We start from the raw sequence: 14,247 nt of genomic DNA on the forward strand, positions 1-14,247 counted from the left end.
GGTGGGGGGGGGGAGATCAAATTAACCCATATTTATTAAAATATTTTAAACTAGTTCTAGAAGGGTTGGGGTGTGGATTTGAAGAATGGGAACTAAAGTTAGAGCTAACAAGAAGCATCTGCAAACTATGGGGTTTGGCCCATGATGGCTTTTCCTTGACAATCCTTGAATCTCCTTTGAGTTAGGGAAGAGCTAAAGAATATGGCAGGATGTTACCCTGAATAGCTTGTTAACATCCAATCAAGAAGCTTTTGTATGGGCTTAACTCACTGGAAACCAATCAGGGAGCTTTCTGAGTCAATCAAGGTAGAAAACAACTTACAGAAGCAAGGATGTTGATGTCCAGGCCAAGGTTGCCTAAGGGTGGGGCTGAAGGAATTCTTCCACTTGGGCCGGTCATAGCTGTACTTCCCCAACCCCACTCCTCAGTTCCTTTGCTTCTCGTGGAAGCAGAGGAGCAGGTAAGTGGGCACTCACCAATCAATAGCCAGGCAAGCGTTCTAGAACCCCTGTTCAAAATTGACGTCTCTTTTGGGTCTGATGTTCATGGCACTGGTGTTGAGTTCCGCATTGCACAATTCAAAAAAAATTACACCGTCCTTATCCTGGGTGAGCTGTACATTTGAGAGAAGTGAGGTTCAGGTTCAAATGTTTACCTGTAATATGTGTTTGTCTTGACAACCAAAAAAAAGGTCATATTGGGCTTGTTTTGGTGGTTGTGATCCTTACGGTTCTTTCCAGCTCCAGAGCAGGGATCCCTGTGTGGCACTGGCAAAAGGTAGGAGACCCAAGTGCTTGAGTCCCCCCTCCTTTCCCCTTCCTCGTTCTGGAATCTGGTTCCAGCTCAAAGTACTCAAGCCTATTTCTTCTTCTTTAAAAATGGAGATGATACTTCATGTCCTTTCCATCTCAAGAGGGTGCTTGGGGGAAGAAAGGAGGCAACGGATGTGAAGGGCTTTGAGAACAGTAAAGTGCTCTCTCTGAGGCTGGTGTACATCCTCGAGTTTCAGGCCGAGGTAAGAATGAGGAGACAGAGGCTCGGAGAGGCAAGGTAGCAGTGCCAGTTCCCTGTGACCCCCAGAGGAGGCCTAGGCAGGAGAGGGGAAGTCTGGTCTGTGCCAGGTGCTCTGCTTGCGTGATCGCTCTTAATTCCCACAGTAGCTGTCTTCATTCTATGGTGAGGAAACTGAGGCTTGGGGAGGTTAGTGGACTTGTTCGAGGTTACTCGGTGACCTGAGTGAGAGACTTGGGGTGTGAGGCCGGCCTGGCTGCCCTTGGCGCACGCCCCCCACTCTTTGCCTATGTCTCCACCCTGTGAATGGGTGGCTTCTGTCTATCCGGGAGACACTGGGGGAGGGGGCAGCTGAGCAGGGAGACACTGCAACCCTGAGCAGCTCTGGCGAAAGGTGGGCGTCCCCCTCCCCTGCTCTTCCCCACACACTCAGATGGCCCCGTCCCACACAAAGGTGGCCAGCCGCCTGACGTTCAGCAGCACACGCTGATGCTTCTGTCTGGTTATTCTGCCTGGCGGTGTGTCCACTGACATGTTCTCCCAGAGAGGTTTTCTCCCTTCACAGGGCCTCCCTTTCTCCCTCCCGCCTTTCTTTCTCTCCTAGTCACCACCACCTGCTCCAGTTGCCCCCATGGCACGGTGCTTTGTAGTGGGAAGCAAGGTGGTGGGAGGGCGGGGGACGCACGTGCAACACTAAAGCTGGGGCATCGGCCAAAGGCTTCTTCCCACAGGGGTTCCGAGCCAGGGAGGAAGGGGGGAGGGGGAGGTGGTCCCCATTTGCTCTTGCTCCTCCCTCAGGCAGCCTCCCTTGTCTCTGGCAGCTCTGGCCCCTAGAAAGAGAGTCACCCTTTGGCTCCCGGCTTGGCTTAGCAAAAACCTGGGTACTTTACCCAGCGTCCTCCAGTATCACCATAATACACCTCTATCCTCCCGGCAGTAAAGCAGCATTCTACACTCATAGCCGGTGCCTTCCTGCTAGCTATCATACCTCTCTGCCCTTTTGGGATGTGGACATATAGCAGCTCTTGTCTTGGGATTTACCAGAGGAAACAAATGCCCTGGGACCTTGTCTTTTCCCTGCTGCCATTCCTTTCCTGGCTTCGTGTCTTTCTAGGCAACTCTTCTGGCTGCCCAGGGCTCTCCATATAGCTGCCTTGGATCAAGTCAACAAATGCTTGTTGCAGTGATGTGCCCAACCCCGAGTTAAGTGTTGTAAGGAACAAAAGAGAAGATGACAATGTGAACCCTGACCCCGGGGAGCTTCAAACGTAGCAGGAGAGGCCAGACTTGTCCGTGAAACAACAGGAGGAAATTGACAGTCAGACATAAGGCATTGGACTATGTGATTCAGACTAGGTGTTCTGGGTGTTGCAGAGAAAGAGGGCAGTGGGGACCAGAGTGTTGTAGAATGTTGTAGAAGACACAGGATTTAAGTGAGACCTTGATGCTCTAAGGGACTTGGGTAAGTGGGATGTATTAGTTATCTATTGCAGTGCAACAAACTACCCTAAGAGTTAGCAGCTTAACCCAACAATAAACATGTATTATCTCGTACACTTTCTGGGGGTCGGGAATTCAGGAGCAGCTTCGCTGTGTCTGGCTTGGGGTCTCCCGCGCGTGAAGTTGCAGTCATGGTGTCAGCCAGGGCTTCATTCATCGGAAGGCTTGACTGGGGCTGGAGGATCTGCTTCTAGAGTGGCTCCCTCACATGGTGGCAAGTTGATGCTTGTTGTTGGCAGGAGGCCTCCTTTACTTGCCCCGTGGGCCTCTCTAAAGGGATGCTTGAGTGTCCTCATGACCTGGCAGCAGGCTTCCTCCAGAACGAGTGATCCAAAAGAGAGCAAAGCAGAAGCAACATTGTCTTTTAGGACCTAGCCTTGGAAGTCACACACCGTCATCTCTGCCTTCTCCTGTTGGCTACACAGATCAGTCCTCTCCAGTGCAGAAGGGGGCTACACAAGAGCATGAATATCAGGAGGTGGGGATCATCAGGGGCCATCTTAAAGTCTGATGAAGGCACATTCTTGTCCTCGGGCCCCCCAGTGATTCATACCCTTCCACATGCAAGTCATACCCTCCTCTCCCAAGGCCCCCCCCAGAGTCTTGTCCGCTTACGGTATCAACTCCAGGTTTCGAATCTCATCATCTAACTTAGGTCCAGGTGCAGATGAGGCGCCTTGGGTCTGGTTCCTCGAGTACAGCTCCTCGAACACAGTTCCTCCCCATCTGAAGTCCCCTCCCTTCATCTGAAAGAGACAAGTTACCTGCCCCTATAGACTCACTAAACCGTGCTGGGCCAGGCATGGGAACTTGCTCTAGACATTCCAGTTCAAGATGGGAGGATAAAGGAGACACGCAGGGGTCATTTCATCAGGAGAGGACACTAACGTTTTGTGAAAACCCACCTTGTGCATTGTTCTGGAGCTGCTCTAGCTCATTATCGCAAAGACCCCGCAAGGGAAAAAGCGAGGCTCCGAGAGGTTGGGTCTTGCCCCAGGTCTTATAGCTAGCGGCTGGCAGAGGCAGGATTCAAAACCCGGTCTGTCTGCTTCGTGAGCTTGATCGCTTTCCACCATCCCAGGTGGGCATGAGTGTGATCGGGGACACAGTGTGGTGAGAGGTGGGAAAAACCTGGTGAGGGTTGGATGTGGGGGGAAGGTTTTTGCAACAAGAGTGAAGGCTTCCACAGCCGTGCCTCTTTAGTCAAAGCTAGCTGTCTCCACTTCTCTTTACTCTGAGAGTTTGCTCCCGCTTATTTATCGAGATGACTTGTAAAAACCACAATAAACGGGGACTGAGGCAGGTAAAGAAGGCATGCAGAGTGCTTGAGAGAGGCTGGGATGTCTCCTCAACCTGCGCTTTCCAATCCTGTCGTTATTCCTTGGTTTCTGGGGTTGAGGACTTGAGCCCCTTAGCGTCTGCTCACCAGGTAGAAATGAGCGGGGACCTGTGCTGATCTAGGACTGCGTCTCTGCTTTCCAGGGCAAAGGGCGTTGGAGCCAGCAGAAGACACGCTCTCCCAAATCTCCCACCCCAGCGAGACCCACAGAACCATGCACGCCCTCGAAGTCCCGAAGTGCTGGCCCAGAGGAGGCCTCTGAGTCACCTGCAGCCCGGCAGATCCCCCCAGAGGCTCGTCGGCTCATAGTGAACAAAAATGCTGGCGAGACCCTCCTGCAGCGGGCGGCCCGTCTTGGCTATAAGGTAAGGAGCCGCCCCAGCCACAGGATGCCATTGCCTGAGCATCTGTGGAGAAGCTTCTCGCCACTGGCTCTTCTGTGGCCTGGGCAGGGCTTGGTTTGGGGCTTGAGCCCAGGCTGGCCTCCTCCTACTGCGCAGACGGCCTCTGAGGCCACCTTGACCCTGGCGTGGTGTGTGGGAATGCAAACCCTTTTGAAAGGCAATTTAGGATGAACAGAATTGAAATGGTAACACAATATCATCCAGTACATTCCTAGGCCAGAAATGGGATTTGGGGGTTTTTATGTCGTCTTGAATTTCCCGGTGCCGTGGCTCCCCCACTCAGGGACGGGGGTGATCATTGCTCACTCTTTACATCCCTCTCCAGCTTCTCCTCGTTTCGGCTTCTGGTAGTGGGGGGGTCAGGAGTACATTGGAGGGGCAGAGATGAGCTCACCCGACCTTATGCTACTTCCCTATGGATCGAAAAGAAATTAGGAAAGGAAGCTGGTGTTTATTTTGTCGTGTTGAGTTCTCATTACGTCGTGTCCTTTCATCTTCACTGTAAGCCTATGGCAGTAGGTTTTATTAACCCCATTTTATAGGTGAGAAAATCAGGGGTTAGCAATGTTAAGTGATACATCCACAGTCACTCAGCTACTACGTACATGTGAGTCTGAATTCACACCAAAGTCTTTTTGATTCCCAAATGCCAAGGTAGGGGCAGAAGCCTGACTCATTTGCCATCATTCAGTTACCTTGTTGGACATTTTTGTTGATATGAGCTCCTTGACCATGCGCCTTTGCCCGCCACACCACTTATTTCCCCAGGATTTGCTCTGAAGGGTGGAGCTGCTGGGCTTTAGAGTAGGCCCTGTTTTTTTTTTAAGGCTTCCGACACGCATAACTGACTCATTTAAAGACACCTGCACTCCCAGCCAGCCTGGTTGGCACGGGAGAGCCGCTTTGACAATGTCTTACTGGCAAGCCACGTATCTGTCTCGAGCACCTCGTGTGGGGGCCTGGGTAGCTGCCAAGGGAGATCGAAAGAAAAAATGATGACCAACACTTGCCCTTTAAGTGAACTTCTTTTACCTGGGGCCAAAGCAGCCAACAGGAAACCACAGGCCAACCAATCAGGACAGGGCAAGAGCAGGTTGGACAGCCTGTCATGGGAGGGAGGGAGGGAGGGAGGGAGGAGTAGTCTGAGGCCTGGAGGAAGAGGCAACATCTGCACTGATGAGGAGGGTAGGGGGCCTTGTGGTCCCCTGGGTAGAGGCAGTGGGCACACACAGGCTCGCGCGCTCGCTAGCTCTAGCCAGCCAGCCAGTGAGCTAGCTGTCAGTCAGGACGACTGAGTCCCATCTCACCAGGGCCTGGGGGAGTTGATGAGAGGCCCCTGGTAGCTGCTGTCAGCCTCTTTCCCTCAGAAGAGGGGCTGCCTCTCCCCTCCCCGTCAGCGTGTTCACCAGCTTCATCCTAGACTAGCTAGGCTGCTTCTCGGCCTGGAGTCCCACTTCTGGTCCTGTCGCCTCAGCCCAGGGAAGCTAATCATTACTACGGATGAGTGACCATACTGGCTTATCCTTGGAACAGTCTTGATTTGAGGGGAGGGCTGGAATTGACTGCCCAGGGATAAACATCCAGCGATAGTACTTAAAACAATTAAAACCAGCATCCAGGGATAGTACTTAAACCAATTCTTTCTTCCTTGTTCTCGAATTACTGCCAGGGGCTGTGCTTGCCAGCACATGTCTCATTTCTCTGGTCTGGGGCTGTCTCGAAAAGCCCCAGACTACAGAAAGGGTGCTCAGACACTTGAGGCCTGAGGGTGCAAGCTCTGGGTGGGCAGGTGAGCCTCTCTGAGGGCCTCACGCCAGCAAACCACACCCAGATGAGTATTCTCGGTCACTGGAATTGCCTCCCCACGGCTGAGGACACGGCCCAAAGTTGAGCCCCTGGCAATGGCACCTCAGGACTGATTTTGTTGGCAAAAGATTTTGAGATTTGCCTGTCAGTCTCTGGACTAAAGAGCAGGTTCTGAGACTCTGGACATTTGGAGAGCTTCACACCTAACTCGGGTGATTTCCGGAGTTCGGCCTCTGTTTGCTCACGGTGCTCTCCCTGTTCCCACAGGACGTTGTTCTCTACTGCCTCCAGAAAGACAGTGAAGATGTGAATCACCGTGACAACGCTGGCTACACGGCCCTGCACGAGGCCTGCTCCCGGGGCTGGACTGACATCCTGAACATCCTGCTGGAGCACGGTGCCAACGTAAACTGCAGCGCGCAGGACGGCACGAGGCAAGAAGGCTGCTCCCCTTACCCCCCGCCAGCCCCCCCCCCCCCGCTCAGCCCCTCCCTCAAGAGAACCTGCCCCGGTTCGGACAGGTTTAGGGCAAGGCTGGATGAGTTCCTGCTGGCCAGTGCACGTTGCTCACTGAGGGGAGGCTGGTGTTGTCTAGGGATCATCCTGTGCACCTGTCTCAGGCAGAATCTCGGGCTTTAGGAATTGGGAGGTTGACCTTAGGGTAACATCCCAGATATGATTCTTGAATTGATGTCTATATACTTAAGAAAAAAAAAAAGACACCTGCCATTGTCTTAAAGAAATTGCACCCGTTCTCCTGTGCTCTATTCGAGGGACTACTTCCTGGGTGAAACTGACACAAGTTGCATACCGCGTGGGGGGACTTGGGTCAAAGGCTGTAGGCTCTGCTTGGCCACCGGCCTGGTGTGTGGAGCAGCTCTGCTCATCCCTGCTCTGGGGCAGTCGTCTGGGTTTTTCCGTTCCTATCCCCCAGCATCTGCTCTAAGTTTATCCTCAGTCAGGGGCCCGTTCTCTCCTGAGCTCCAGAACTAACAGCGGAGCTCCATTGTGCCACAGGGACTGTCCCGTCATGGTGGGGGAAAGATAAGAGAGAGAAATGGGAGGGAGGAGAAAGGTAGGGCTAGAGGGCAGTGCAGGCCAGCAAGTGGTTCCCCTGCCCTAAGTCTTACCCACGTTACACTGGGGTCATCTCAGTTTGCTTTCCCTGATGAGGTGGCGTGAGGCCTAGACACCCAGCTTCCCACTTGGGCCCTGCTGTTCTCACCCTGTATCACCTCGCAGGCCAGTTCACGATGCGGTGGTCAACGACAACCTGGAAACCATCTGGCTCTTGCTGTCCTACGGGGCTGACCCCACGCTGGCCACCTACTCAGGACAGACGGCCATGAAGCTGGCCAGCAGCGACACCATGAAGCGCTTTCTGAGCGGTGAGTACGGCCCAGACTCAAAACCTCGTTCCTAGGTCTGGCCTCTGATCCCTGAGCTCCCGAGATGCCCTTCATCTCCCTCCATCTCAAGCACCTCCCATGAGGGGCGTCAGCCCTCTGCACGGGCTTTTCTTCTGGCGGCTCAGAAATCTCTGTGAACTTTAAAAAGTCAGAATGTCGCTTCCTCTTGTCCCTGTGCTTTGAGTGTCCACATCACACACATCCTCTTCAGGGCCCTGGTAGCCCGCGGGGACCCATTTCCCCGCTCGGTATGTGGGGAGGCCTCCCTGTGGGACAGCAGCCCCACTAGTAGATTTAGTTGGGGGCAAAATGTGTGGACTTGTGCTTTGAATGGTATGTCGGTTGCAAAGAAGTGACACTTAACATTTTGCTTTTGTTTTTGCACTTTGTACTTTCTCCCTGTTGGTGATCAAAGTCCAACCCTTGGGACCCCTCCAATGCTTTCTTCCTCACACTCTGTGGCGACTGTGATGTTCCCTCTGCATCCTCCTGCTTCTTTTTCCTCCTCCCTCACCTGCCCCCTCTGGAAAAGTAGTGTTAAGGCCCATGGCAAGGGCCACAAGCCAACTTGCATTTATTTTCTTATTAGTGGATGACAGCTGTTTGTCTGCAGTTAGATAGCTCTGCCGAGTTGGGCAGCAGGGAGGAGGGAAGGAGGGAAGTCTAGCTTGGGCATGCTCAGTGGGAATCTCCTCAGACTTGACCTCCGAATGAAGGAACCCCGCCTCCTTCGTGACATCACAGCTTGGCCCTTGCACTAGCAGTGACTTCTTCAGGCTGCCTGAGCGGCAGTTGGTCGGATGGAGCAGCTGGGAGTTGTGTTGCTGATCCTCCGCGGAGGCTTCAATGTTTGTGGTACAGCCCCTCTCGCCTGGAAGCCCACAGGGCCAAGGATTCGCCCGAGGCCGCTCCCTCTCTCCCAGGCTGTGGCCTCAGTCCCCAACTCTCCCCACCCCCTGCCTCCCCCAATACAGTCCTGGGCTCCCAACCAGGGGCTCATTTGTTTATTGAACAAAGGTTAACTAGGTAGCTGATGATGGAGGAAGAAACAAAGGAACCTGAGCTAAAGGTCCCCATGGAAAGAGGACTAGGTGGGAATTGCCTTCTAGGTACTAATAAAAGCTGGAGGGGGAGTGACAGGAGGCCGCTGAGGGAGCCCTTGACTCCTGCTCGGCCAGCCCCCATCCAGTCCGCAGCCAAACCAATGCATCCCTGCTGGCCACCCGCTGTGTGCAGGCCTCCCGCCCCCAGCAGGACCCAGCCTCTCTGGCTGCAGCAGGAGGACTGCCTCTTCCCTCTGCCAGCTCTGGGGTCCCAGGCCCGTGTCTGTGAGGGGTGGAGCCGCTTGGGGATGCTCCTTCAGGCCTTTGTTCTGGGGCAGTGAGGACTCTTGTTCACTTTAGCTGGACCATCACTGGGGCGCGGGGCTCGGGGCAAGCCACCCTCTGTGGCCTCTTCCTGCGTGCCGCGCACCGCACGCACTCTCCTCCACGCGCACGCGTGTTGTCTGCACTCCACACAATTCCCAGGAAAAGCTGGCACACAGGAACATCTCAACATGATAAAAGCACTGCACGAAGCTCTCCTTTGATCAGCAGGTCTCATCTAGGGGTCTCTTTGGGCTAGAGACTGCCCTCCTGAGGGCTTGGGGCCCTCTGGGTCCAAATAAAGCTGTCTCTGACCACCATTGCACGCAAAGTCTTTTCTTCCCCGACCCCTTCTCCAAAATCCCCAAGGAGTTTGAATGTTGAAGCCATTTTAAGTAGTTAAAGAATTAGAAATAAACATGTTTTTCTCTCTTCTTCTCATGTCTGTTAACTAATCCCAACTACTAGAAAGCCTTTTGATGCCTCCTTAAACTAACTTGAATGCTAGTCTGTGTTGCAGACGCAAGAGGAGACTTTTCTTAATTCTGGCACTTCCTAGCCTGTCCAGGCTGAACACCCTCATTCAAATCTTGACATTGTTTCTCAACTTTATGGGCATGGAGCTATAACTTCATAGTGGGAGCCGGGAGCTGAAAGGAGTGTTAAAACTGGGCCACCTCTTTTCCATGCAAATACTGAGTGCCGATTGAAGACAGAGCTCTGACTGGCTGTTAGGGAAAGTGCTCAGTCTGGCTAGGACCTTGGCAGCCGGGAGATGCAGGCACCGGGAGGAGGGACTTGAGCCCAAAGGCTGTTTTGGGGGGATGAGAAGTATTACTCAGGGCCTTTTTTAAAAAAATAAATGTATTTAGTATTTATTTATTTCTGGCCGCGTTGGGTCTTTGTTGCTGTGCGCGGGCTTTCTCTAGTTGCGGCGAGCGGGGGCTACTCTTTTGCTGCGGTGCGCGGGCTTTCTCTAGTTGCGGCGAGCGGGGGCTACTCTTTTGCTGCGGTGCGCGGGATTCTCATTGCGGTGGCTTCTCTTGTTGCAGAGCACAGGCTCTAGGCTGCACGGGCTTAGCCCGCTCCGCGGCATGTGGGATCTTCCCGGACCAGGGCTCAAACTCGTGTCCCCTGCATTGGCAGGTGGATTCTTAACCACTGCGCCACCAGGGAAGTCCCCCCCCCCACCACCTTTTTTTTTTAATTGAGGAGAAACTCACCCAACAGGACCATTTTGAAGTGAACAATTCAGTGGCATTTTGTACATTCACGATGTTGTGCAACCATCACCAGGAGCTTTTTCGATTCCTTGAACCGGGTATTTCTCTTTTTTCATCTCCATAGCGCTCCCCTGCCCCAAATCTCAAGGAACCACTGGGTAGAGTGGCTGCAGGAAGCACCATGAGGTTGAGGGTTGGGGAGGCCCCTACACCTAGATGCGTCCGTGTGGACTTCCGGATTTCTTTTTACCTTGCCTGTCTGGCCGAGGTAGTTAAAAAGCTTTTTGCTTTTCATCCCCAAGCATTTGCCTGACCAAATTCTCCATAGATTAATTGTCTTCTTCCTCCCCTAGTGGAGATCCCACTGGGCAGCAAATGAAGGCGAGTCCCTGTAGGGTGTAAAGGGCAGAAACGGCGAGCCAGAGAGATTATCAGGGTTGTGCCTCATGTAGAGCATCCCTCGTTTTGTGCAAGTCCCCTGCTCTGGAAAAGTCTGGGAATCAAATCCTCTTTTAAATACAAGGGGATGGTATCCGGTAGTGAATTCTTCTGTAAAGCAGAAGATGCTGGTAATTTGTGTGGGTTGAAAATGTGGATTTTCCTACATTGGCTTGGCTTAACACGAGGCCCATTTCTCCTGAGATCCTGAAGGGTATAGTGGTGCTCCTTCATGCGTTTGTTCATTCGTGAGTTTATAGAGCACCTGTTAGGTTTCAGGTACAGTTCTGGGTACTGGAGGTCAGACAGTGAACCTTTTCTCTCTCGTCCTTGGGCTCGGAACACCAAGCCATCCAAACCCTCCGAGAGGCCTTTGGAAGACCTCCTCCTTGGGCCAGATTACAGGCAGGCATGTGACCGATTTCCCTTTGACCCTTTGAAGAAAAGAATAATATCCAACCTACCCAAGGGAAAACAGATTCGTTTTTCGTCCTCTGTCAGAAAGAATGTGGGAGCTGGGGGGAATTGTTGCAGTTTGGGTTGGGGCATTGGAGGAAGTATCAGGACTGCTTTTCCTTCCACTGATGAAAGGGTTAGCAATTTACCACTTGAGGTCACTGAATCACAGGTTTTTGTTTTTCCTGCCAGAGACCTCAGCCATATGACCCCATGTCGAAGACCGCTTGTTTTTTGTTTTTCTCTCCTTTCATGTCCCTCAGCTGGTGACTTGGTTGGAGGAGATGGGGAGGGGTACGATGGGACCCTGGGACATAGAGAAACTCTGATTGCCAGGGTCACGGCTCACACTGAGTACTTTAAAAAAATGTTTTTTTATCAAGGCAAAATTCACATAACATAAAATTAACCATTTAAAAGTGAACAATTCAGTGGCGTTTAGTGTGTTCACAGTGTTGTACAACCACTACCTCTATCGAGCTCCAAAACATTTTCATCCCCCCAAAATGAAACCCCATACGCATTAAGCAGTTGCTCTCTACCACCATGCCCCGCCCCCTCAGCCCCCTGGCAACCACCTGTCTACTTTGTCTCTATGGATTTGCCCATTCTGGACATTTCATATAAATGGGATCATACAATATGGGGTCTTTTGAGTCTCACTTCTTTCACGTAGCATCATGTTTTCAAGGTCTGTCCACGTAGTGGCATGTTTTTAAGGCTGAATAATATCCATTCGTATGGATAGATCACATTGTCTCTTATCCATTCATCAGCTGACGGACATTTGGGTTCTGTCCACCTTTTGGCAGTTGTGCCTAGTGCTGCTGTGAACACGCGTGAACAAATATTTGTTTGATTCAATATTTGTTTGTTTTCAATTATTTGGGGTATATACCTAGGAGCAGGATTGCTGGGCTGAGGGTTCTTTTTTGAAGGCAAGGTAAGAGAAAAGAACTGAAAGTTAAGGGGACGGCAAGGGAGAATCAAGGAAAAGGAGTCACTCCTCATCCTGATTGTACGAGAAGACGTGAGGAAACGTGCCTCAAAGCTGCCCCGTCAAGCAGACCTTGATGGTTCCTCTTGTAAGCCACTCGTGGGCCTGTTCCGACTTTGGCATCTTTGCCTGTGCCAGTTAACTTTGGGCTGTCTCAAGAAGGCAAATTCACCTGCAAATGACAAAGATGTGTTGCCAGCGAGGAAAATTAGAGGAATGTGCTGGGGGCTCTGAAGGCAGCTCCAAGAGAAGCTTGGAGCCCCAGGAATGTGGTGAGCAAGGGCTGCTCTGATGGAGTCCTCGTGTGACCTGTGCGGGGGACAGCAGTCACTTGAATGCATATGTTCCGGACCCAGGCTGAGTAAGCACATGACTTTATAGTCTCGCCTTACAGTAATTTCTGCCCCGCCGCCCACTTTTTTCCCCATGTGTTTATTATGCTCTTACTGTGTGCCAGGCACCTGGGCTTCGGTACCAGGGAGGCAGTGATGAACAGGACAGACGTGGGCGCTGCCTTTAGGGAACTTACGATCTCATTCCTTTATCTTCCGGGACACCTAGCACAGGGCTAGGCACAGAATAGACACCTACCTGACAGATGCCTTTGGAAGGAATTACTTCCAACTCCCAAATGGCACAGGGTACAGAAGAGGAAATAAGCTGGCAGCCGTGACCTCAGAGTTTTTTCACATAGAATGCACAAAAGATCTAATGTACATGATGAAAGGTTTTCCGCTCTGGCTGCTCGGCCATTACTTGAATGCTTCTCTCTGACTGCCTTTTCCTCTCGGAAGAAACCCTTCATCTCCTAGAAGGTTGCTAAAAAACGACTGCTTTCAGTAGCTCACAACAGCTGATGGGCATTTTTGCTGATAGAATGTGTGACCCAAAGGGAAGGTATATTGGACCGTGGCGATGCCTTCCATCCGGGAAGCTTAGCTCTGCTCCTTTAAGAGTAGCTGCCAACTTCCTCCTGGGATTTGGTTTTCAGGGGGCACCCTCACCTCACCTGTGCCCTTTGGACTCTCTCCTGTCCTGTTGCCCAGGTGTCACAGCTAAATCAGCTTGCCAACTGTACTACGTGGCATATTGGCAACCACTGGGCCACGTGCCCACAGATGACACAGTTGAATTTGTCATGGAAACCTGCCTTTTGTCCACGTGGGGCTGAGAGGTGAAACAATTCACCTAGATGGTGCTTAGCTAGGGAACAAGGAGGCTAAGGGGTGACCTGATGTCTGTTCTCAGATCAAGTAAGCAAAAGGTTTAAAATGGGGTTTTTTTGGAGAATTTGGTGGTCCAGTGGTTAGGACTTGGTGCTTTCACTGCCAGGACCTGAGTTCAATCCCTGGTTGGGAACTAAGATCCCACAAGCCATGTGGTGCAGCCAAAAAACAAAACAAAAAAAAAACAAAAACAAACCACTGAGTCCTAACCCCTTAGCCTCCTTTTTTCCTAGTTTCGTCCATGTTATAGTGTGTAACAGTACTTCATTCCTCCTAATGGAGGATTGGATAATATTCCATTGTGTTTATCCACATTTTTTTTAATCCCTTCATCAGCTGAATGACATTTGGGTTGTTTCCACTTTTTGGAGATTGTGAATAGAGCTGCTGTGGAACATTCATGTATGAGTTTTTATTTGAATACCTGTTTTTAATTCTTTTGGGTATATACCTAGGAGTGGAAGCAATAGGTTTTCATGAGGATAAACTTGGCCATTCCCCTCCCCACCATGTTTTCAAAGATGAAACAGAAGGAATTATGCTTCCTTATCTTACTTTGAATTGGCAAGATCGCGATTGGATATATGAACATTGTGACCAACAGGGAATTGAAATTCTGGGATAGGTCTAGGATTCTGCTTGCAGAGTAATTCCCTACATCATTTGAAGCAGGGGTCGCAGGCCTAAATGCCTTCAGGCTGATTGTGTTAGAGAGCAGAGCAGGCTGGGTGGGGCCTGCTGAATTGGAGAACGCACATGTCGCCTCTCCCTCCAGCCAACTGTTGACATGTAGGAATGTGGATGCAGTGTTGCCAGATCTCCTGATTTTTTTTCAAGAAAAGTTGGAAATCCGAATTTTTAAGTGAAATTTCCCGATTTTAAAATGTTAGAAGTTAATTAAATTATAGGGGTTTAAAACACTGGACCAAAACCTAGACAGTAAGCGGGCTAGATTTGGCTGTTGGCTGCTGGTTTGTAACCTCTGATGGATAGCAGGAAGCGGATTTCTCTTGGGTCGCTCCCAGCCCCTCTTATGGTCCTTCCTTTCCATCTTCCATTCTCCTAACCCC

General features: G+C 51.4%; 1 protein-coding gene across 11 annotated transcripts in view; it reads left to right on the forward strand.

Annotated features, from left to right (window-relative positions):
* The window catches only part of BCORL1 (BCL6 corepressor like 1), a 61,058-nt gene that overhangs the window by 41,093 nt on the left and 5,718 nt on the right, over positions 1 to 14,247 (forward strand). For all 11 annotated transcript variants that reach the window (XM_082446104.1, XM_082446103.1, XM_082446110.1 and 8 more), the window contains 3 exons: positions 3,995 to 4,216; positions 6,329 to 6,495; positions 7,304 to 7,449. In XM_082446104.1, coding sequence (XP_082302230.1) covers positions 3,995 to 4,216; positions 6,329 to 6,495; positions 7,304 to 7,449 — 535 coding nt within the window. The remainder of the gene's footprint in view (positions 1 to 3,994; positions 4,217 to 6,328; positions 6,496 to 7,303; positions 7,450 to 14,247) is intronic.

This window comes from Balaenoptera physalus, assembly GCF_965194825.1.
Source record: "Balaenoptera physalus genome assembly, chromosome: X".
Classification (NCBI taxonomy): Eukaryota; Metazoa; Chordata; class Mammalia; order Artiodactyla; family Balaenopteridae; genus Balaenoptera; species Balaenoptera physalus.